Source organism: Salmo trutta, chromosome 12 (assembly GCF_901001165.1).
Source record: "Salmo trutta chromosome 12, fSalTru1.1, whole genome shotgun sequence".
Taxonomy (NCBI): domain Eukaryota; kingdom Metazoa; phylum Chordata; class Actinopteri; order Salmoniformes; family Salmonidae; genus Salmo; species Salmo trutta.
The window spans coordinates 29,690,097-29,715,938 of record NC_042968.1 but is presented as its reverse complement, the minus strand read 5'-3'; the positions used below and the strand labels follow the sequence as shown (position 1 = coordinate 29,715,938).

General features: G+C 43.9%; 1 protein-coding gene across 4 annotated transcripts; it reads right to left on the bottom strand.

The window, feature by feature from the left end:
* Positions 1-1,307: 1,307 nt before the first annotated feature.
* Positions 1,308-25,140, bottom strand: LOC115203317 (epithelial splicing regulatory protein 2). Of its 4 annotated transcripts, none has more exons than XR_003880148.1 (17): positions 24,639-25,140; positions 24,019-24,147; positions 16,753-16,866; positions 13,633-13,747; positions 13,434-13,535; positions 13,011-13,065; positions 12,343-12,453; positions 12,048-12,180; positions 11,788-11,830; positions 10,914-11,215; positions 9,902-10,132; positions 9,516-9,714; positions 8,095-8,299; positions 7,634-7,829; positions 5,599-5,620; positions 3,313-3,412; positions 1,308-2,802 (listed from the first exon to the last, which is right to left on the bottom strand). XR_003880148.1 is itself a non-coding variant. In XM_029767898.1 (17 exons), exons 2-16 carry the CDS (start codon positions 24,768-24,770, stop codon positions 3,323-3,325), a joined length of 2,157 nt encoding a protein of 718 aa, XP_029623758.1. In that variant the 5' UTR covers positions 24,771-24,791; positions 24,964-25,139; the 3' UTR covers positions 1,308-2,802; positions 3,313-3,322. The 4 variants fall into 4 exon arrangements, 2 of the variants coding, with proteins under 2 accessions (XP_029623758.1, XP_029623759.1); XM_029767898.1 differs by lacking the exon at positions 5,599-5,620 and having other exon boundaries at positions 24,639-24,791; positions 24,964-25,139; XR_003880149.1 differs by lacking the exons at positions 1,308-2,802; positions 3,313-3,412 and adding an exon at positions 5,087-5,509 and having other exon boundaries at positions 5,545-5,620.
* Positions 25,141-25,842: the final 702 nt, after the last annotated feature.

The window sequence follows — 25,842 nt, the reverse complement described above, 5'->3', positions numbered from 1 at the left end:
TGAGCCTCAGGATCTCATCACGGTGTCTCTGTGCATTGAAATTGCGATCAATAAAATGCAATGGTGTTCGTTGTCTGTAGCTTATGCCCATACCATAACCCCACTGTTACCCATGGGACACTCTGTTCACAACGTTGACATCAGCATACCACATACCATCTGACCGGTACAGTTGGAACCCGGATTCATCTGTGAAGAGCACACTTCTCTAGCATGCCAGTGGCCATCGATGGTGAGCATTTGCCCACTAAAGTTGGTTATGACACCGAACTGCAGTCAGGTCAAGACCCTGGTGAGGACGACGAGCACGCAGATGAGTTTCACTGAGACGGTTTCTGATAGTTTATGCAGAAATTCTTCAGTTGTGCAAATCCAGTTTATCAGCTGTCCGGGTGGCTGGTCTAAGATGATCCCGTAGGTGAAGAAGCTGGGGGTGGAGGTCCTGGGCTGGCAGGGTTACACATGATCTGCGGTTGTGAGTCCGGTTGGACGTACTACCAAATTCTCAAAAATTACATTGGTGGTTTATGGTAGAGGAATTAACATTCCTGCAGTCAGCAGTTCAATTGCACGCTCCCTCAAAACTTGAGACAGCAATGCCATTGTGTCGTGGACATTTTAGTCACCTTTTGTCCCCAGTACAAGGTGCACCTGTGTAATGATCATGCTCTTTAATCAGCTTCTTGATCTGCCACACCTGTCAGGTGGATGGATTATCTTGGCAAAGGAGAAATGCTCACTAACGAGGATGTAAACATATGTGCACAACATTTGAGAAACAAAGCTTTTTGTGCATATGGAAAATGTTATATATTTCAGCTCATGAAACATGTTTATATTTTTGTTCAGCGTAAATAAATTGGTATTGTGGGAGGAATGATGGTGATGATCCTGAAGAGATCACCTTACCACTGATATGCAATAAATCACTATTACGCAGGGCCTCATTTCATTGGAGTCATCCATACCTACACTGGAATATAAATGTAGAATTTACTGGATCAGCCTTTCAAATAGCCTACTAATAGGGATTACTAGAAGACCTTATTTATGAACGTGTATGTGCCATTAACAATCCGAGACATCTTTTGCGCCACAAGTCGTCCAGTTCAATAATACATTTCATTGGTGCGTTATGCTATACATTCATAAATGCTTTTCACAGCAAAAAAAGTTAGTTGTCAATAAGCACACCATCCACCATGTCACAGACTACTGTATATTGGCCTCATCTAAAATGTCTGACTCCTTCGATAGAATTTAATTGATACAGTTCAGAACAAATTAAGGCAATTTAAACACTGGGAAAATAAAGTTATGTATTTATTCAAACAGTTATATACACATACAGTACTTAAATTCATACAAGTCAAGTCTCAAACTTGCTTAAAAGAAAAATTATTTTTCCATCAGCCACCAGAGGTCAGCTAAGCCACAGAGGGGGCTGCTATTGCACTCTGGGTAATATAGGCACAGCGAAGATGAGAAACCAGACACAGGAACAACTCATTCGGGGCGCACATACACATACACAGTTTGACGGTCCAAAAACAAGGGAAAATGGAAAGCACTCTACAGAAGACTGCAGTTTTCTATAAAATATAGTCTGGAAGAAAACAGATGGCACAGAGAACTACTCTTTAAAGGATAAAGGATATTGCTTTAAGATCATGCAGACCAACAGCCAACTCTTTTCACATTTAAATAAATCTACATTTTAGGAACAGTTTTTTTGGATTAAACAAAGAATCAATATTTGTCATGCTAGTATACTACACAACTAAATGAGACTTCAGCTACTTGAGCCTTAGCCTACTCTGATTTTAACAAAGAAAGAGTACTTGGACATATTCTAAATAGAATGGCATGCCATACAAATGCTTTCAGAGCAGAAACGAACACTGTTACACAAGTAGCGGTCATTAAGCTCAGCATCCAGCATGTTACTGGCTCTCACTACTGTACATAGTGGCCTTGTCTTTTCTAGTTTTAGAAAAGGGAGTAGTGGAACGAGCGTCTGATTTCCCTTCTATCCAGTACAGTAGTAGTTTCAGTTAGTCAGTCTATATGGCTCTTATCTATTATTATACTGTACAGCCCAGCATTGGAAGGCACATTTACAACTAACATGCATACAGTACATACATCGTTTTTGCAGACATGCACACGGTAGGCTACATACAGTAGTGTTTTCAGACAGACAAACCAGACACAGGAGAATAGGGATTTTGTTTGAAGGTTTGAACATCTTATATAGTGGGCCTGTAGTTGTCATTTAGCTAAAACAAGGGGAGAAGTGGTTTCATGCTTTAGGTGAGTGGTACATTTCATTGGCATCGTCGGTGGATGTTATGGAAGTATTCACACAAGGCACTTCGTGCCAGACACACAGGAACGAGGATGTGTACAACCTAGTGCTGTGGGGAGAGGTGTCTGTCGGTCTGTGTATGAATGTTGAGAGGGAGCTTGAGAAAGAGGCTAAGAGGGAGGAGAGTCGGGAGATTGTTTGTGGGGAGGTGTGTTTGTGGGGAGGTGTGTGTATCAGTAGTGGAGGGAGAGGAAGTGACGAGGGAGAAAAGGAATCAGCAGTTGCGGTCCTCGACTCCTCCCTCCATGGTCGCTGTCAGCTGGTCGAGGTCAGTCGCAGCACACCAGCAGACGGACGGGGAGACCAGACAGGGGGTGGTTGGCGCGCTCGGCCACGGCCCGCCTGGCTGACTCCTCGCTGGGGAAGGTGATCAGGGCCTCGCCGCTACGCTGGCCGCTGAAGTTGTACAACAGGAGGACGGCGTCCGGCTGGAGCTGGAGGCAACAAACCACAGGAGATGGAGGAGAGATGAAAAGATTTGCAGAGAGAGAGACACAGAGGGGATAGAAGCCACACCGCTCAGTCATTAGCACCATCCCAACACCAGGGGGCCACAATCTGGCAAAGGAGAGAGGAGATCCTGAACTGATCAACCCAGTAGAGTTGGATGAGTCACACGAGAAACCACAGGTCAATGCAATTCCTTGTACTGCATGCTTCCCTTTAGAAGAGCTACAGTCCAAAAGCAATCCTCTGATCAGTCTTTGGGAGCAGGTTAGCAATGTGTTAATCAACTCAGAAAGAACACCACTAGGTTAACACACTCAGGTTAAGGGCTAGATGGATAGATAGAGGAGAGGAAGGGAGAGAGTGAGGAGGAGAAGAGGAGAAACAGAAAGTGTCACTCTAGAGCACACTGTTGATTTGACGTTAGGCAGGTGGACAGACAGGCAGACGGGGGCCATGTGAGGTACAGGGTAGGCTGGTTGAGGGTGGTAACTTACCTTAGTCTCCCTACAGACAGAGCCACTCTTTGGGTTGGATCAGACTCCTGGTCTGTCCATGACTCATCTGAACCATGCTGCTGTAGTCTTCAGGAGAGTACTACAGTGTAATGAGGTTCACAGTCAGACAGGGGGACTCAGTAGAGCATTATATACGCACACACCACATAAATACAATCACACTTAAATGTATACACACCACAAGTCCCCAACAACCCACCTACAAACTGTCATTGGAACATACATACGGTTGAAGTCGGAAGTTTACATACACCTTCGCCAAATACATTTAAACTCAGTTTCACAATTCCTGACATTTAATTCTAGTAAAAATTCCCCGTCTTAGGTCAGTTAGGATCACCACTTTATTTTAAGAATGTGAAATGTCAGAATAATAGGAGAGAGAATTATTTATTTCAGCTTGTGTTTCTTTCATCACATTCCCAGAGGGTCAGAAGTTTACATACACTCAATTACTATTTAGTAGCATTGTCTTTAAATTAGGTCAAACATTTCAGGTAGCCTTCCACAATAAGTTGGGTGAATTTTGGCCCATTCCTCCTGACAGAGCTGGTGTAACTGAGTCAGGTTTGTAGGCCTCCTTGCTCGCACACACTTTAAGTTCTGCCCACAAATGTTCTTGAGGTCAGGGCTTTGTGACGGCCACTCCAAAACCTTGACTTTGTCGTCCTTAAGCCATTTTGCCACAACTTTGGAAGTATGCTTGGGGTCATTCGGAAGACCGATTTGCGACGAAGCTTTAACTTCCTGACTGATGTCTTGAGATGTTGCTTCAATATATGTCCACATAATTTTCCTCTCCTCATGATGGCATCTATTTTGTGAAGTGCACCAGTCCCTCCTGCAGCAAAGCACCCCCACAACATGATACTGCCACCCCTGTGCTTCACGGTTGGGATGGTGTTCTTGGGCATGCAAGCCTCCCCCTATTTCCTCCAAACATAACGATGGTCATTATGGACAAACAGTTCTATTTTTGTTTCATCAGACCAGAGGACATTTCTCCAAAAAGTACAATCTTTGTCCCCATGTGCAGTTGCAAACCGTAGTCTGGCTTTTTATGGCGGCTTTGGAGCAGTGGCTTCTTCCTTGCTGAGCGGCCTTTCAGGTTATGTCGATATAGGACACATTTTACTGTGGATATAGATACTTTTGTACCTGTTCCCTCCAGCATCTTCACAAGGTCCTTTGCTGTTGTTCTGGGATTGATTTGCACTTTGCACACCAAAGTACGTTCATCTCTAGGAGACAGAACGCGTCTCCTTCCTGAGTGGTATGACGGCTGCGTGGTCCCATGTTGTTTATACTTGTGTACTATTGTTTGTACAGATGAATGTGGTACCTTCAGGTGTTTGGAAATTGTTCCCAAGGATGAACCAGACTTGTGGAAGTCTACAATTTTCTTTCTGAGGTCTTGGCTGATTTCTTTAGATTTTCACATGATGTCAAGCAAAGAGGCACTGAGTTTGAAGGTAGGCCTTGAAATACATCCATAGGTACACCTCCAATTGACGTCACTTAGCCTATCAGAAGCCATGACATAATTTTCTGGAATTTTCCAAGCTGTTTAAAGGGACAATCAACTTAGTGTATGTAAACTTCTGACCCATTGGAATTGTGATACAGTGAATTAATCTGTCTGTAAACAATGGTTGGAAAAATTACTTGTGTCATGCACAAAGTAGATGTCCTAACCGACTTGCCAAAACTATAGTTTGTTAACAAGAAATTTGTGGAGTGGTTGAAAAACAAGTTTTTAATGACTCCAACCTAAGTGTATGTAAACTTGCGACTTCAACTGTACATGCATACACTACAAGTGTAATGTAAGACACCAATCCACCACTCGGAACTGTTTCTCACCCAAACTGAGTGCTCAGTCAGAGACAGCACAACACGTTTCTAACTGATCCAGAAACCAGGGGATAACCAGTCAGGATGAGATTACAGTGGTTTAGCCAAGAGTCAGGACTGAACTCAGCAACACTCTCTTTAGCATATACACACACGGTGTGTAGGACTGTAACGCCCTACAGTAACTGGTCAGGTGTTCTCACATGCTGGGAGCGTAGAGTTAGCCCCGAGGAAAACACACACGCGACATTAAAAACCAGCAGAAACTTTTCTAAACAAACCTTTAAGAGCACAAAGAGACCCAAAACTTTAACCAAAACACCTCAGTCCCATCCCTGTATCCTCAGGCTAGAACACCTAATACACCTGCCCAACCAGCCCAGTCAGTCACAGTACTGTGAGAGTTCATACCTCCTCTGTAGACTCACTCCACCTACTCAGCCAGTCAGCCAATGAGGGAGAAGCAAGAAAAGGGGAGAGCACAAGTGCACATGTCCCTTATTGAATATGCTGCAGTGCTGAACCATGGTTTGTGTTGCAGTAAAGCATTCTGGTAGCTAATATATGAGCACACTGACTGTTCAATTCTGAATGATGGGTTTGCCTACAGGATTGTAGTTAAACATAAAGCTGGTTTTGTCATGAGGTGGGGGAATTATACAAATATGCTATTAATGAATAAGAAGGATTTGGCAGTTTGTCTAGGTATTTCTTCATTTGTGTGTATTGTTTTGTAGCTAGAAACATAAGCATTTCACTGCACCCGTCATAGCATCTGCAAATTGTGTACGCGACCAATAACATTTTATGTAACACAAGTCATACACTGTACAGACAGGAGAGTCCTACACGGGTCAGTTCTGGAGCCACACCCGCCCCAAACCAATTCAGAGCCCTATCTGACGAATGATTTTTCTCCTCAACCTGATCCACCTGCATAGAATTGCCTATAGCTGAGAAAACCTTGACATTCAATATTGTTTAGATAATCAAATCGTTGAATTGAAACTTAATTCCAAGAATCAAATATAGGCTGCAATAATACACTTAGGCTATAGCCTACTCAAACTTTAACCAGCGCACCGGTTTAAACTTGATATGGCCTGCGTATGGTCCAAATGAATGAAAGCCTGAATTAACGTAATAATTAACTGAAAATAAACTGAATTGGCCCACCTTAAACAAATACCTGCTTGCAAGTTTTGCTGGCTGTGTAGCCACTCCATCTACCGGGTTGTTATCCTTGTCAACAATGACTGAGCGGTCTTTCAGGTTATGTCGATATAGGACTCATTTTACTGTGATTATATATACTTTTGTACCTGTTCCCTCCAGCATCTTCACAAGGTCCTTTGCTGTTGTTCTGGGATTGATTTGAACTTTTTGGTGTATTTCATAACCGTTCTTTTATTTCTCCGGTTAGGCCTACGTTAGCCATTTTCACGTGAGCTAGGCTAGCCAGGAAAAGTACACTTGGCAACATATTCACGTGGGGGGATAAAACACAAGTTTCAGCACCACACAATGAACAGTTAGTTCACTGATCCACTGCGTGCATGACTGGTAGCCTACATGTCTGCCTCAGCACTCACAGAATGGAATTCGCAACATAATAAGCTCCAGGGTTTGTAAAAAAAATATCTTGATTTAAATTGCTTCCGACCCGCAAAATAATTGTTCTGAACCACGAGCCGAACCATGGGTTGAAATAACTTTTTCATTGCACCCGCTAGCTGATTTATTTTGCAGGTCAACCGCTGGGAGCTGACCAGATGCAGGACTCTAACCGACAGCTCCTAAACCCTGTAAAACTAGCAGAACATCCTGCTTTGCTACCGTCGGTCACACAGGCACAAACATATACCCACATCAGACAGAAGATGTATTTTTACAGGTACCATACACAAGGCAATGTTTATATGAGCCCCTTTCAAAACAGCCCCTTATTTCCAACTCGTTTGCAGGTATACTCACTGACCTGTATAAAAGGAGTAACTGGCAAATTGGGAGGGATGTTGTTAAACCATAAGGGCTGTTTGCATTTCAAATTAGGGAGGTGTTAAAACAATGGAAGTGTTCATGAATTTACCTGAAAAAAAGCAGAGAACCAATCACACAGACCCAATACCTATATTTTGGTTACAGCGTCTGAACATGCAGGAATCATGACTGGGTCTTAGGTGGCTTTTAATTTGCCATGTTTTACCCCCTATAAAAAAGCTGGCATGGTAAAATTGTGGGATCTTTGTATATGAAAGGGACAATACACAAAAAAAGAATGGCAAAGAAATCAACCAAGACACATTAAACTGCAATGGAGTTTGAGGAGCGGGACTGGGGAGACTGGAACTAAGGAGACTAGGGTAGAGGGAGGGAGGGACTGTTTTAGGGGACTATGGAGGGAAAAGGAGAGGTTAGTAGTGGGGGTCATATTGGAGGTTCTGACCTGGTATCCCTGGAAGAAGCTGAGGATGTCTTTGACCCCGGCGTTGTAGGGCAGACCCTGCATCCTAACTAGAGCGCTGTGCTGGGGCATCATGGGAGAGGCAATGTGGCCTTGGGCATGGGGCTGCTGGGCTGCTAACGCTACTGACCCTGGAGGAGACGCAAAGTAGCTCATCGTGGAGGGAGAGACTGGGGGGCTAGAGCGAGAGAGAAACATTCATTTTTCTTTCTTTGGAAGCAAGTGTACATTATTCAGAAGATGTTCCAGTGTTAAAATCAATACCCAACATGGCACTTTGAACTGCATACATACATACATACATACATACATACATACATACATACATACATACATACATGACAAAAGAGGATGTACAGTTCATATTGACAAAACCCTAGAGGGAAATGGTTGTGTGTAGTTCACACTAACCTGGGTTAGTATGCAGTGTAGTTCACACTAACCTGGGGTAGTATGCAGTGTAGTTCATGTTCATGTTCATGTAGAGCTGTGCAGGGTGGTGCTGTGGGGGGTAGTAGGCCAGGGTGGGGTGGGGGCTGAGTGGGGGCTGGGGTGTTCTGGGGGTGGCCAGTAGGGGGGGCTGGTACAGAGCAGCCTCAGAGAGCATGGCAGGAGAAGGAAACGCAGCATAGGCTGGAGGAGCCAGACCTGGGGAGAGGACAGAGAGCGAAGTTCAGAATCTCAGATACAGTAACATACAACTACACAGGAACATTGGATCCTTATCATAACCTCAATAATATTACACCATCATGCCTAAGCCTGCACATCAAACATCACGCTGAACCATCACACAGCTCCCAGCAGCATACAACATCAATCAAATGTATGTATAAAGGCCTTTTTACATAAGTAGCTGTCACTAAGTGCTTATACAGAAAGCCAGCCTAAAACCCCAAAGAGCAAGCTATGCAGAAGCATGGTGGCTTGGAAATACTCTAGTTTTTCATATGATTGATAAGACTGTATATGTTAGTCACATAAAAGCCTCAATGTAGTATTCTACTCAGAAAGTTGCTCCAGTTCTGTCCTTGGTGTTACCCTAACCCTACAACATAAACACAGTGAGGGACGGAGGGAGGTAGTGTATTTACACACACACACAGGCTGTATGGGTCTGTTCCCACATTGCCACAAAACACAGTCAGATGACCTTGTGGGCTGAGGGTGGGTTTGCAGGTACACTCCCCAAACCAATCTGGCAACTCAAGTTACCTTGTTGGGCTGAAGGCGCCGAGTGACCTTGTGGGAATGAGCGTTCCCAGGTACACTCTGATACCAACCTGGCAACCCGAGTGAGTGACTGCCATAACTCCAGGTCAAGCCAGTGAGATTACAGTTGTCAAACATGAGGTTGAATAAATGGGGGAAAAAGTCAACAGCAAACAGAAACAGCCATTTGAACAACTGCTCTCAAAGTGTGGCCATCAGAATTCACAACAGCCAATAGCCACACCAAGAGTGTGCACTGCCTTCTAGTGATATAAGCAGGAATCTAATCTCTATAGCAACAGGGCAGTAATAGAACAAAGTACACTGGGATAGATAGACACACCCACTTTAACCATGTGTATGCAAACAAACCCTTCAGAGTTAATGGGTGTGTTACATCCCCCTACATTATACAACTAATATGGAGAGCATTATTACTACAGCTAACCCTGCCTGTGTAATATGTTCCCTGATCAAACCATTAAAAGGCATAACCCTGACTGAAACATGTCCGTTTTAATAATAAACAAGCATTTCTGAAAGCTACTTCCACTGTCCTGTTGTCCTTGCTACATATTCTCCTGTTTATGTGATATGTTCTGAAACATCAATGGGACACGCAGTGATTCAGCTAGGTCTATTATGGACTTACAGGGTAGTTTGCAGGGTGGAGGGGACAGGCCGCTGCGGTTGAGTGTTCCTCCCATCAGGACGAAGCTCATCTCCTCAGTAGAACACTGGAACACCTCCACATAGCGGTCCTTCATCATCTTCTTGTGGCACTTCTGGGCCACCATGAACGCCCTGTCAGCTGACCTCATCTGAATGAAGGCGTCACCTGAGGGACGACCCTGGAGAGGAGAGGGAGGTTAGAGATCAGAATGATGCTCTGATGGAAGGGTTAGGGTGGGAACTTTGGTCGCATCTCAATAGTGTAGAGCTGCTTCCGAATCCTCGGCTTGTACCCATCACTTCATCTACACTAAGTATTTAATATAAGACGGCTGAAAGTACCATGGCATGTGTGTGTACCAGTACCTGTTGGTTGAGCACCATATGAACTCCATGTGGTTTAATATCAATAGTGTGTTCTCCCATGAACTCCAGTATATCCTCTATAGCAGCGGTGTAGGGTAGACCTCGCAGACGGACACAGTCCCGCGTGCTGCCAGTCGCCAGGTAGGGGGGCGTGGCCAAGACCGGCATGGGGACCATGGAAGAGGAGGGCAGCGTGGAGATCAGAGGGGTGGACATGTAACGGTTCAGGACCTAACAGAGGGCAGAGGTCAAAAGGTCAGACGACAAAGTCGGCACTGACTTCATTATATTGCTGTGTTTCTCTGTGTTTTTGAGTCATGTTGACGGTCATTTACTAGAGGCTTTGATCTAATAGTCAAACAAACAACTCTGGTGTCACGACATGAGCACCATCCTCCAGCCAACTGACTCATGGGGACCACATTCTATGCTGGGTCACGTATAGCCCTTCAACTTTAGTCATGTCTTACACTGTAAAGACAAGTCATTGCACAACAAATTAAGAGAACTGGTTAAATATGGAGAAAGAGGTTCATCTCCAGTAGTCCTCCTTTCCAAAGAAATTATCTCAAGTGACAGGCAGTGCCTAGAACACTGTACCTGTTGGACCTGTACTTTAAAACGCTCTATGCATCTACCTCACAGTGACTGTCTACTATAATATAACTGTTGCACCTTGGCTGCAGTACAAGTGAATAGCTTGATGCATCTCTGATAGTAGGTTAAGTAGTAAAGAAACCCCATTGAGATCCTAGATGCCATTCCTGTTGCACCTCACCTGCAGTGCTTCTGAACAGCTCTACATTCTACTACACTGTACCTGTTGGACCTCAGCAGTGCTTCTGAACAGCTCTACATTCTACTACACTGTACCTGTTGGACCTCAGCAGTGCTTCTGAACAGCTCTACATTCTACTACACTGTACCTGTTGTACCTCAGCAGTGCGTCTGAACAGCTCTACCTCAGTGACTGTCTACTACACCTATAAACAGTGACTGTGCTGTGCTTTACCTGTTGGACCTCCGCTGCAGTGCTTCTGAACAGCTCAATGTATCTTTTGCCCAGGATCTGCTTGTGTTTCTTCAGGGCGTTCAGAGCGTACTCCTCACAGGAGAACAGGACGAAGGCGTCGCCTGTGGGCCGCCCGTCAGGGTACTTTACGAAGAGTAGGCCGTCGCTGGCGTCCGTCGCGGGGCTGTCGGCCCCCAGGAAGGTCAACACGTCCTGGGGAGAGGCGGTGAAGGGAAGACCCCTCATCCTGATGATCACCTGGTTCTCCTTGGACAGGAACTGGGCCACTTCGTTGGACGTGCCTACAGTCACACAGAGGGAGAGGAAACAGAGTTAACTATAAGTGAGAAGTAAGACCTTTAGCTAATTACTTGGTCCCTTTAACATGCAAATTATTGTTGCTTATTGCCACTAATAAATAAAATGATAAAACACATTACATCACTTTAAAATACAAGAGTAGACATTAAAACAAGAGCAGTGAGTCAGAGTCTAGGGCACACAGTATCTGCTGAAAGTCCAATGTCTTGACAGATATTATTGATCTCCAATCGTCTGGCTAGAGTCCAGACAGACACTAGTCTCCCCCCTGCACGCTCTCCTGTATCAGCTCTGCTCTTTGTCTCTTCACACCCCCCTTTGTATGGCGCTGAGCTGGGCCTTTCACTGGCCGCCGGGAGGATGAGGTGAGACACTGTTGGCCAGGGGTAAAGTTACCTTCCTCCAACTAGCCTCTGAGGGGTGAAGCTCACAAAGCACCTTTCATTCCCCCAGGATAAGCCAGAGAACCGGAGCAGTACAGGGCAGAGGAACAGGGAGAGTCCCTCTAGTCAAGGGAAGGGAGGGAAGGGGGGAAGAAAGTCTGAAATCTGACCTCCAGCGATCTTGAGGAATTCCTCTCCTGTGGCTTTGTATACCTGTGAGGATGAGAGGAGACTTTTAGCAACTCTAAACGACCTTTCATCTGACCAACGCAACATGCATTGTGCTACAGTTGGAAAGCATGACTGTTTTTTCCTCTAACAGTATTGGCTGTATAGCTGATGCTGTAACGGTATTGGATCCATAAGTGATGCAACAGCATTAGTATGGCTGTGTTAGATGTAGGGGCTGCTGTGTTATACGGATGCTGACCTCAATGTATCTGCTACCCATGTGGTGTTTGTGTCTCTCCAGGGCCAGGTCTCTGTGCTCCTGGTTGATGAACCGAACCAGGGCTTCGCCGTTCCTCCTGCCCTGGGTGTTCAGACAGAGGGCCACACCACCCCTAGAAATACACAGGGAGAGGTTGGAGGAAAGATCAGAACAATTGGACCCTCTATGGAGACGAAGCTGTAGGTACAACTTCCTGTGGGTATTAGTCGCCAATTCTCAGTGGAACCGTGGCTTAATCACATGACACACACACAGTCATGTTTTAGTAACATACTTGGCGATGTTGAGGCCCTTGAAGAAGCGGGCGATGTCCTGGTCAGAGGATTGCCATGGCAACCCCCTGGCTCTGATCACTGTCTCACTGTCCATTGGTTCGGTCTTACTGCTGCAGGGGACAAACCAGGGGGGCACAGTCAACATGGGGAATGGTGTTTAACAGCTACACACTAAACTCAATGCTGCATGAGACAGAGAAGGTAATGTTCAGAAACTCTTTAAGACAATATAAATGGACTTGAATAGTACTTCTATATTGTTCAAAACCAAAGTGTTTCAGTAAGTTGTCTTCGTCAGAGAGAGACATGGTAAAAACTGGGACTTGTGCAGTTTAACCGTCTACTTCACACTACTCTAACACGGAAACACACATGCTAGGGGTTGTCAGGGCAATGGGTATTGGACACCGTAGCGGGATTTGTGTGGTGCTATTGGATAGCCAGTTAAGTACTTAATGGCAAAGTTGGAGTGGTTTAATGACACGCTTGTGGTTTCCCTTGTTGCTGTAATCAATGCTGCGAGCCTGGCTCTGAACATGGGAGGGACGGTTGGTTAGGCTTCAACTACAGTAAAACACTAAACAACAGGTTTAGTATAGAGACGTGGCCACACAACCTCATGGTTGAGTGAGGTAACATGGAGTCGATGCACTGAGAATATACATACCATGCTCCCGATTCAAGCTTGTACTTCACAGCTTCAAAGCATGAGAATTTGTGGTCTGCAAGAGATTCAAACACTAATTTACAATATGGATCAAACTTCTCCCCACATTTACAATCAAAAGGACCATACTGATAATAACTTCACATTAGACTTGACATTGGATCCGCCAACAGAAGCCAATCGACTTCACTTATATTCAGATTGAACAATACAACAAATGTTGTTTTTAAGTGTTGCTCCACGCTGCCAGGTTGTTTCATGCTCAACAGGTCTGGCCTGCCAGCCTGCAACTTCAGCAGCATTCCTGTTAGCCACCTAGCGTAGAGAGATTGACAGGGCTGTGGGGTGGCCAGGTGGGACTGGCACAGACAGAGAGCGGGGGAAAATGCGACAGCAAAAGAGGAGAGAGATGTATAGACTTACTGTATGGCTCAGCCAGGATGTGCAGGCAGAGCTGGACCATACACCTCACCTCCTTCAGCCCCATCACCTGCTCTGACAGGGGAAGTTCTGGGATGCACACATCTACACACATGTAAGGATGTTTTATCAGTCATTTATATAAGTACTAGGAACATCAAAAGTGTTGACTGAAATTACATTTCATCTAACTCCAACTTACATTCTAGGATATAGGGCAGTGTTAGGTCCTGGACCTGTCCAGCATTGGGACAACATTTGTGAAACTCTTTCCTTACATCCACAAAGGAGTAGAAACACTCTGGCAGGACCAGGTTCTGAAACACAGACACACAACAGGTAGGTCAGTCATTAGTCCATTCAACATTCACTGAATAGTAGCGTGCTCTGTAGACAGACCTCATGAAAAGAAGGGATAATAGGAGTGATGCAATGAAGGAGGGAGCCAGGAATAGGTGGCATAAAGAAGTGAACAAAGAGGGAATGAGATAAAGCGGAAAAAAAGAGGACATGACGCAATCTCCGGATGATTGTGTGGATAGCTAGCATTCCTGGGCAGAATATAACTTTACTGCTCAACACAAGCACAGGAGAAATACTACTAACTGTGACCCAGGAATTACAATTTACACATGTGGCTAAAAAGGTCAAATGTAAAGAACATACACAAACAAATACCAAAGACTTATTTTCTGGAATGAATTATAGCATTGTGCCTACTTCACCTGAACAAAGTCCAAGAGACTGATATAAAAAAAAAAAATTAAAAAAAAATAATTAAATATATATATATATTCTCAAAAGTTTGGGGTCACTTAGAAATGTCTGTGTACTTGAAAGAATTTCTTTTGTCCAGTAAAATAACACATTTAGCAGAAATACAGTGTAGACATTATTAACGTTGTAAATGACTATTGTAGCTGGAAATGGCTGTTTCTCAAACTAGACACTAATGCACTTGTCCTCTTGCTCAGTTGTGCACCGGGGCCTCCCACTTTTTCTATTCTGGTTAGAGCCAGTTTGTGCTATTCTGTCAAGGGAGTAGTACACAGCGTTGTACGAGATCTTCAGTATATTCTTTTTCTGAGAAAGGAAGGCTATTCTATGCGAGAAATTGCCAAGAAACTGATGAGTTTCAGAAGAAAGTTCTTCGTTTCTGGCCATTTGAGCCCGTCATCGAACCCACAAATGCTGATGCTCCAGATACTCAAGTCTAAAGAAGGCCAGTTTTATTGCTTCTTTAATCAAGACAACAGTTTTCAGCTGTGCAAACATAATGGCAAAAGGGTTTTCTAATGATCAAATTAGCTAACCCAAGTTTATAATTTTTAAAGGCTAACACAATGTGCCATTGGAACACAGGAGTGATGGTTGCTGATAATGGGCCTCTGTACGCCTAAGAAGATATTCCTTTTTTTCCCCCCCATCAGCCGTTTCCAGCTACAATAGTCATTTACAACATAAAGAATGTCTACACTGCATTTCTGATCAATTTGATGTTTATAGACAAAATTCGACAAGAAAAAAAAATTGCGCTTTTCTTTCAAAAACAAGGAAATTTAAGATACCCCAAACTTTTGAACGGTAGTGTGTGTGTGTGTGTGTATGCATGTACAGTTGAAGTCAGAAGTTTACATACACCTTAGCCAAATACATTTAAACTCAGTTTCACAATTCCTGACATTTAATTCTGGTAAAAATTCCATCTTAGGTCAGTTAGGATCACCACTTTATTTTAAGAATGTGAAATGTCAGAATAATAGGAGAGAGAATGATTTACTTCAGCTTTTATTTCTTTCATCACATTCCCAGTGGGTCAGAAGTTTACATACACTCAATTAGTATTTGGTAGCATTGTCTTTAAATTATTTAACTTGGGTAAAACATTTTGAGTAGCCTTCCACAAGCTTCCCACAATAAGTTGGGTGAATTTTGGCCCATTCCTCCTGACAGAGCTGGTGTAACTGAGTCAGGCTTGTAGGCGTCCTTGCTCGCATACGCTTTTTCATTTCTGCCCACTCATTTTCTATGGGATTGAGGTCAGGGCTTTGTGATGGCCACTCCAATACCTTGACTTTGTTGTCCTTAAGCCATTTTGCCACAACTTTGGAAGTATACTTGGGGTCATTGTCCACTTGGAAGACCCATTTGCGACCAAGCTTGAACTTCCTGACTGATGTCTTGAGACGCTGCTTCAATATATCCACATAATTGTCCTTCCTCATGATGACATCTATTTTGTGAAGTGTACCAGTCTCTTCTGCAGCAAAGCACCCCCACAACATGATGCTGCCACCCCCGTGCTCCACGGTTGGGATGGTGTTCTTCGGCTTGCAAGCTTCCTCCAAACATAACGATGGTTATTATGGCCAAACAGTTCTATTTTTCTTTCATCATTGCGCAGGATATTTCTCCAAATAGAATGATCTTTGTCCCATGTGCAGTTGCAAACTGTCGTCTGGCTGTTTTACGGTGGTTTTGGAGCAGTGGCTTCTTCCTTGCTGAGCAGCCTTTCAGGTTATGTCGATATAGGACTCGTTTAACTGTGGATATAGATACTTTTGTACCTGTTTCCTCCAGCATCTTCACAAGGTCCTTTGCTGTTGTTCTGGGATTGATTTGCACTTTTCGCACCAAAGTACGTTCATCTCTAGGAGACAGAACGCGTCTCCTTCCTGAGCAGTATGACGGCTGCGTGGTCCCATGATGTTTATACTTGCGTACTATTGTTTGTACAGATGAATGTGGTACCTTCAGGCATTTGGAAATTGCTCCCAAGGATGAACCAGACTTGAAGGTCTACAATTTCTTTTTCTGACATCTTGGCTGATTTCTTTTGATTTTCCCATGATGTCAAGCAAAGAGGCACTACGTTTGACGGTAGGCCTTGAAATACATCCACAGGTACACCACCAGTTGACTCAAATGATGTCAATTAGCCCATCAGAACCTCCTAAAGCCATGACATAATTTTCAGAAATTTTCCAAGATGTTTAAAGGCACAGTCAACTTAGTATATGTAAACTTCTGACCCACTGGAATTGTGATAGTGAATTACAAGTGAAATAATCTGTCTGTAAACAATTGTTGTAAAAATGACTTGTGTCATGCATAAAAGTAGATGTCCTAACTGACTTGCCAAAACTATAGTTTGTTATCAAGAAATTTGTGGAGTGGTTGAAAAAAAAACTTCCGACTTCAATTGTATATGTGGTGGAAATTCCCCTAACGAGGTCAGTAAAATAAGGGCAATTATATTTTCTATCAAAATTGCTACATTTTCCCTAAATTGTAGGTTACAAGATCAAGGGCCACTCAATACCTTCCTGGAGGCCTCAGGGTGAAGGGCCTGTCGTATGATGAGGGGCCCGTCGACACACAGTGTGTAGGAGCTTCTGCCCAGAGCCTTCAACTCCGCTGAGACGGACTGCTGGAACTGTAGGGAGAGAATGAAGAAAGATACAAGAGGAGAGTTATCGTGAGAACATACAATGAGTCACACACACACAACAAAACTAAAAGTATGACTTTACTTTGTTGGTTATCAGCCAAGTAGCTCCCTATGGTCTTTTAAAGATTCAGTGTAAACCACTTGTGCCCAGCAGACAAACATGGGAGTGCCAATGTCACCTCTGAAAAACCACAGAGTAACACAGTACTGATTAATTATGCTCTGCTGCAGCAAACTACAAAGGTTTTTATGCTTGGTTTGTTTTAAAATAATAGTGCTCAGGGTGTTCTATCCCATAAGAATTAGCACAGTGTTTCTAACCTTTAACACTTTAAATAGGCCAAGTCTTTAAATAAGCCTACTGGTACGAACAAGTTCCCTGAACAGGTAGGTTTGTGTTTTCTGGAGGAAGAACAGGTAGGGAGGCATCCTGAGATTGACAGGTGTGAATATTTTTTTTTCTTCAGGTGTTTTCATAGCAAGGAAGCAGACAAGAAGGATTGCGGTGCTAATCAGCACCTGGAACAAGGAGGATTTCACTTAGCAGTTAGACCAACAGTCACAACCAGACAGGAAAGGTGAAAACAACCAACCCCAGCCAAAGAAACCAGCCGCTGCTTCGCTTTCTATAAAACAATGTTTGCCAATCACTAGCCCCTATAAACACTTACCAAGCCCCACAGCAGGGACTCCCAAATAGGTCTGTGTTTAGTAATAATCATTGCATTTAATGTGGCCCATTACTAGTGTTGTGTAAACTTTACTGGTGTCTTAACAGTCAGACATAACATCGCACCATCACCTCAACCAACAAATTGACCTCTCCAATTCGCCAGTTAGTGCTGCCAATTGTATTTCTAGCTAGGCTGGCTTTCTTCTTTGAGGATATAGTTTTGGTGTCCTGTCTATTGGGGGAGAGTGGGGTAAGTTGAGCCACCCTTGTTTCTAGGAAACCATACACAAAATGTATCATCTGATCAAATATTGAGGAAGAGGTCATCATTTGATTGAGTCTGTGAAGGAAGAAACCACATGGAAAAAGTGGTAAGCAAGTTAGGTTCAAAAAATATATTTTCACCAAGTCAAATTAATGTATTGTGCTAAGAGGTTTCATTATGCTTGTGTCTAAACCACAGTAGGTAATTTTAAGATTGTTCTATACATCAGTTGGGGTCTCTATACGCTTCAATATGAGGTCCTAAACCCAGCACGGAAGCCTCTATAACAAATTTGGTTGAGTGTGGTGTACCGCAAGGCAGCTGGCTTAGGCCATTGTTGTTTTCACTAATGATATTCCAGGGACCTTTAATAAAGCATGTGTGTCTATGTACGCTGACAACGCAACAGTATATACATCGGCTGCGACATTAAAATAAATAACTGACACCCTTAACAGAGAGCTCCAGTCTATGAGCTCAAGTGTTTGTTAGGTGTTAAGCCTGTGTTAAAAGACAAAAAAGCTAGTTTGATTGTGTTGAGGAAATAAAGATGGGCATGGTTTTAAAAAAGGTAGTGGTAATACCTCATTCAGTTCAAAAATGTGTAGGTGGCTTAACATACCCTGTTCCGTGGCTCAATTTAAGTTATGCCAAGAAACCACTTTTTGGACAAGTTGTGTTCTCAAAACAGTTTTTATGAATTCTGATATATCTACATATATTTCAGGATGTTGTGTCTTTGTTAGAAAGAAAACTAGATTTCCCTTGACGGACTGATACTGAAAGTAAAAAAAATGGCTCAATTTAGCCCACATCAAATAGGCAACACTTCTCGAATACTCTTTCCATTTCTAATAAACTATTCACCAATTTGTGGTTTGTTTAGCTACTACTTATCACGTTATCTGTCCAGAAGATCTAATGGTCTTTAGTGACGCTAATTTCACATGCGCACATACGACATCCAGCCTCCAGACATTAAGAGTGTGTGTTGGTGCATGTTAGAGCATTCTTCACAGAGAGCCAGGAGAGAGAGAGATATATATGACCTCTCAACAGCTGGCGACTCAACTGCCCGAGAGAGGAGCCATGGGTGCTGTTCAGTAGGGCACACCGTAGGAAAATGATTTGCAACGGAAAGCTTAAATCTGTGTCCCCATTGGTCAAGTTCAAACGGTACCTCCCAATTTCAAAAGGTCTTCGCCCTACTGAACATGACCCCCCCGTCAGGCTCTCACTAATCTACACAAGGAGATTTATTTAACTAGGCAAGTCAGTTCAGAACAAATTATTTTTTTACAATGGCGGCCTACCCCGGCCAAACCCGGACGACGCTGGGTCAATTATGCGCCGCCCTATGGGACTGCCAATCATGGCCGAATGTGATACAGCCTGGATTCGAACCAGGGACTGTAGTGACACCTCTTGCACTGAGATGCAGTGCCTTAGCCCGCTGCACCACCCGTGAGTTCAACTTGAGGGAAATAATTATGTTAATGAGGGGCTCTTATTTCAACTCACTTGCCGTTACCCACAAACACCATCACACTGGATAAAACACTAGGCCCCCTATACCATCATATTCATTGTATTGAGACTACAAAAGAGAGTTTTGTTGAACCCTTCATTGCATCTATTGTCTACAGCTATCCTGAACCTATCACACCCTAAAAGGGATGAGATGTTTGAGTCCTCGTGGTGACCGGGACCAGGATGCTGGGTTATTGTTGGACAGGTCTGTCTTGCCACGTGGAGCTGTGGGATCCCATGCCACTTCAGGGCCTGGTACGCTACATTTCCCCATGCTGTGATAACATCTGGGTTAGGGAAGGACTGATACACAGGAAGCTCATTGGCTATGATGGGCCGGTCAGATACAGTGAGGGAAAAAAGTATTTGATCCCTTGCTGATTTTGTACGTTTGCCCACTGACAAAGAAATGATCAGTCTATAATTTTAATGGTAGGTTTATTTGAACAGTGACAGACAGAATAACAACAAAAAATCCAGAAAAACACATGTCAAAAACGTTATAAATTGATTTGCATTTTAAATGAGGGAAATAAGTATTTGACCCCTCTCAATCAGAAAGATTTCTGGCTCCCAGGTGTCTTTTATACAGGTAACGAGCTGAGATTAGGAGCACACTCTTAAAGGGAGTGCCTCTAATCTCAGCTTGTTACCTGTATAAAAGACACCTGTCCACAGAAGCAATCAATCAGATTCCAAACTCTCCACCATGGCCAAGACCAAAGAGCTCTCCAAGGATGTCAGGGACAAGATTGTAGACCTACACAAGGCTGGAATGGGCTACAAGACCATCGCCAAGCAGCTTGGTGAGAAGGTGACAACAGTTGGTGCGTACAAAATCAGCAGGGGATCAAATACCTTTTCCCCCCTCACTGTAGGCCCCTAAGACTACTGACTGGCTTTCTCTGAAAAGACTGGCTGCCAAGGATCCAGAGGTCAATGAGTCACTATCTGGGAGCCATGACAGATGATACACAGTGTATGTCATAGGGGTATCAACAGACACTAATGTATCTTGTAACATCTATGGTATAGAACCCAGTCATTTAAGTAGTCCCATAGATAATAGGACAAATATTAGTCAAGGAAAGTCTCGACCGACACAGTTGAGTATGTGACAAAGAGAGGAACAAAACAGACCAAACAAGTTGTGGCGCTGTGGAAATCAAAATTATTCCTCTGTTTCGGTGGGTAGAACAGCATTCTCAGAAGCCATCGATTATTAAACATTCTTCTGTCACCTCAGACACTGACATGCAAATATCTATCACATTTGTTTAGTTACCAAGAACCCTCTACACACATGTACAAGCAGGAACAGACCAGGATGTGAAGGTAGTTGTGTTCAGACTAATGCATGGTGGGTGAGGTGTGGTGTTTGTTAGCTCATGGCTGTTTTCACATCTATGCAGCCTCACCTTGTACAACCAGCAGGATTAGGAATAGAAACAAATGGTTTCAAGGAACTAAGCGACACACCCTTTACTCTATCTTCTCTGCCAAAACAGCATACTATTAGAGCAAACATGTCCAACAGGACAGGCCTAACAAAGGAAACAGGTATTGATAAATATGCCAACACTAGCAGCAAGGCTGCCAGAATAGGAAATGTCAACATGCAACAAATGAGAACGTGCATAGACGGTCACTGTAATATACCTGACCTGGCCAGCCAAACCATTCATTGATTACCATTGGTTTCATTTTCCCCATTGGGAGGGTGGGTGGTTCTCTGCTGCACTGTGCCATGGGCGAGTATGAGGTAGGAGTTTACCCTTAAACCTGGCCCCATTGTGTTTGCTCTGTGGTATAAGCTATAGCTGGTGTGTTTGCATGGTGTTGAGGCTGGACCCATGGAGAGGAGTAGAGCAGGGGTGGTGATGAGGCTCACGATAAGGGAGTAGAGAGTACCAGGCAGTACTCATGGCTAGGCCTGTTACAGTCACACCACTGTCCCAAACTTTAGTCATTTTATGACTGGACTGTGGAGATTAGATGTTGACATTCCTGGCTCTGTACAGGATCCTCTGGCTTGTTCTCTACAAGGTACAATGATGTTGGAGAGCAGGAAGGGAGAAGACCGAGGGAGTGTTTTATTGCTGCTGGCACTTTATCTTTCATTATCTGCTTCTGCTGTGCACCTGCCCCAGTGCCTTCACAACCTGGAACAGGGTGACGCTGCCCCACCTATGAGAGAGACTTAGCAGCACAGAGAGCTGAACACACTTTGCTCCAGGGTCCTGGCACAGAGCAAGTCAGAGCATGTGTACTATCACTGCACTGATCTGAGGCTCTTCACACTCAATACTGGCCCTAATAAGCAAGGGCCTAGGACTGACTGGGGTTCAATAAGTCCAAACCCCAAATGTCTTCAAGACAAACCCATTGATCTGAGAACAGTTAGAGAAACTACAACAGGATTCTGACTTTTTATAAACTCAATCTTAGGGAGAGAAACTTGTTGATATGCTGATTGGAAGGCAGGCTACAAGCCCACAAGGAACAGTAGGTATTTTAAGTCCCCCCCCCCCCCCCCAAATGGAAAGGGTGCAGCCAAGTTCTAATCTCTATCTCCATTTTTCTCAGACTGAATAAATCTTTCACCAAAGAAAACAAATCTGCGTACTTGGCTTGGCTACTCTGGCCTTATGACATTGACAGGTCCACTGAGATATGGTCTCTGCTAGGTTAGTTAGCTATTCCTACAACCCCAAAGGCAGTCTCTCCTATGACTCACATTAGCTGAATGTAGCTTTATCTCCATTCCTCCACTGACTGCCTGGCTTAAATCAATAGAGACAAATAAATAAACTAAACCTGACCAATGGCAAGAGAAAGTGACCTAGCAGCCAGTGGTAAGCCAGTAAAAAATGGATTGTTCTAGTTAATCTTTAAAGGGTCCACAGACTCACAAAACAAATGAATTGGGACAGCTTGCTGGTATAGAAACTCAAACTACAGATGACTTCAGAAATCAGCAGTGAGAGAGCATCCTGCGGTACGGATCTACTCTAAATCTATATTGTGTCACAACAGCAAGAGCACTGTCAACCTCAGGGGCCTTATTGCAAAACGTTGTTGTTGAGGAAGGACTGGTCACTTCAACAAAGCTGCTTGTTGCATGGGAGAGGACCACAGCACTGAGTCAGACAGCGTCTCTAATCATAACCCTAAATCACACGTAGAGCCTGGTAATATGGGGTTTTCAATGATTGAAATACTGCTGGGGGCGGGGATGGGATTTGGTGTAACTACCTACCTACAGAGTGCATACAAATACTCAACACTGCAGGCAGACAGAGCAGTTGAGAAACACGTTTGGCAACATAAGCCCTTCTTTTGTCAGGGGAGGTGGAACCTGAAAACACTTTTACATCCTGATCATCATAAACAGGAACAGACTGCCTTATCTCACAACTACCTGGCCTGAGAAAACAGGTGCTGAGCTATGGCCACTTTCTCTCTCTCCGTAACTACCTGGCCTGAGAAAACAGGTGCTGGGCTATGGTCACTTTCTCTCTCTCCGTCCTCTCTACCCAACTACCTGGCCTGAGAAAACAGGTGCTGGGCTATGGCCACTTTCTCTCTCTCCGTCCTCTCTACCCAACTACCTGGCCTGAGAAAACAGGTGCTGGGCTATGGTCACTTTCTCTCTGTCTGTCCTCTCTACCCAACTACCTGGCCTGAGAAAACGTGCTGGGCTATGGCCACTTTCTCTCTCTCTCTGTCCTCTCTACCCAACTACCTGGCCTGAGAAAACAGGTGCTGGGCTATGGCCACTTTCTCTCTCTCTGTCCTCTCTACCCAACTACCTGGCCTGAAAAAACAGGTGCTGGGCTATGGCCACTTTCTCTCTCTCTGTCCTCTCTACCCAACTACCTGGCCTGAGAAAACAGGTGCTGGGCTATGGTCACTTTCTCTCTCTCCGTCCTCTCTACCCAACTACCTGGCCTGAGAAAACAGGTGCTGGGCTATGGCCACTTTCTCTCTCTCTGTCCTCTCTACCCAGGACGGGTATTTCTTTGCATTCCCAGCTAAACATTCAGTCTTCCAGATGTCAGCAGCTTGCATCAGTCTGGGACAAGACTAGACCTGCTTGCCTCCCCGTCCCTCCCTCAACCCCACGGCAGTCGCTGCTTAGCCAAGCAAGCCTACTCAAACCAGCAACTACACTGAGCCGGTCCCAAATGGCACACTATTCTCATAGGGCTCTGGTCAAAAGTAGTGAACTATAGGGAATAGGGTACATTTTGGATGCAACTACTCACGGCCTGTCAAAGAGTTTAATAGGCCAAACAGCAGCCAAACCAAGTGGAAGAATTTATAAAGGTCAGATACCTTTCAGGGGTTTCCATTTGTTGAAAAAAATCGACACACCTTGACATTTACCTAAAGCTTCATCCTGTTAACTACCTCCAGGTGGATGGCAACAAAGACCATTTGAATGCTGTCAGTCTTATCCTGCATGGTTGTTTTTGCCAGTTAAAGTTCAGCTATTATCATATTAGAGATGAAATGCTTTGTTCAGCATCTTAAGCTTTTCTTTGGAGTCAGTTTTAAAATATTTAAGTCTGAGAATGCAGGAAAGCAAAGGACAAGACTCCAGATGAGTCTTAAAATGTTTTAGGGCCTGAACAGGAATCTTCACCAGTAGCCTAATCAGTCTCACCTGCTGCAGAACTTTGTCCAGAGGTTCAGCCTTGTTGAGTTCGTCCACAGACAGCCCAGTCTCCTCTTTACTCTGGTCTGTCAACTCCAAAGAGTCGGGCTTCACAAGACGTCTCTGAAGTTTCCCAACCTGTGAACGGAATCGGTGTTTCACCACGGCATGTGCCACCCATTTAAGTTATAAAGTACAGAGTACAGCTTGGTGAAAACGCAACTAATTTCCCAAGTCAGCACTAAACGTGACAGGCCAATTTTATGAACTCAAACCATCAAACAAGCAGTTAATTGTCAAACAAAGCAGTTAATTGTCAACACACAGTTGCCAATGTCAAGGCGTTGACATATAACAAAAAGGTATGCTTTTTTTCAACCTATATTTAAAGCATTTCACCGAAGTTAAATCTGACAGGTCTAGACTACACACCCATGAGCATATCGGTTGGATTAGTTGAGGCCCATGCGCACTTTTCTTTTAAAACTGTGACCCACAAATAATTCCAGAACGCGTACCTTTGTTGATTAATATGTCAACTGTCAAATTAAAACATGAATCCACTACTTAGACACAAAAACACTAAAAAGTCCAGAAGAAACCTTTACAACGGGTGAGAAAGTCCGTACCTTTTTCTCATGTAGATCCACAATTTGCCACACCAAGAGAATTATTTCCCTCTCATCCGAACCCAGTTTACCCCCATTTGCACCAGCTGTTGCCCCAAAGAACACCACCAGAGTATCACTGTGCGAAGCCATCAGGGACCACAAGGGTAAAAACTACAATTAAAAGCAAAGATGAAATAAAAATAACACGAGGGTCCACCTTTTTCCAGTGATAAGAGAAGCAAACAAAAGGTCTGGAAATTCAATTGAAGTCAAGTAAACGAATAGGGGGAAAGAAAGATTATTTTCAAGAGGACACGAAGGAGATTTCGACCAAAGACTCTACCTGATCAAGTACTTGAGCGTGTTCTATCCAGAGATACTGGTTTAACTGGTAAAGAAAATTGGGGGAAAAAATCCCTGTTGTCTTTCACGCGAACTCCATGACAAGCCCAGAATTGTTTTTTCTGCCTCGCTATTTTTTTCTGAGTTACCTGTGTAAGATCCAGCCGCTTACTTTCAGTCAAGCTCCCAGGGGAGTTGGCCTATTGGCCGCTTGGCAAAGGTGAGGGCGGGATATAGCGCACCAATACCTATGTAACCTAACCTGATTGGTTTAGCATGTTTGGCGGAAGTAGTAACAAATAAGAATCCGGCTATTCACACACCTTTGAAGTAGCACAGCGCTTAACGCCTCGATTTGGCACACCAGAAGTAAGGCTACATTCAAATCAAAATCAAACGTTATTTGTCACATGCTTGGCAAACAATAGCTGTAGACTAACAGTGAAATGCTTACTTATGCTCCCTTCCCAACAATGTAGAGAAAAACAGAAAAATAATAACAGGAGGAATACATAAACAATGAGTAATGAATGATAACTTGTCTATATACATGTGGTACCGTTTTGCGTCGATGTGCAGGGCACAAGGTAATTGAGATAGATATGTGCTTATAGGTAGGGATAAAGTGACCAGAAAAATATAATAAACAATAGCAGCAGCATATGTGATGAGTCAAATGCAGTCTCTCAAAGGGGGTCAATGCAGATAGTCTGGGTAGTTATTTGGTTAACTATTTACCAGTCTTATGGTGTTGGGGTAGAAGCTGTTCAGGGTCCTGTTGGTGCCAGACTTGGTGCATCAGTACCACTTGCAGTAGGGTAGATGAGAGAACACTGTGTTTACCTTGCAGCATTGCTTTGCACAGGCAGTTGCAATGCAT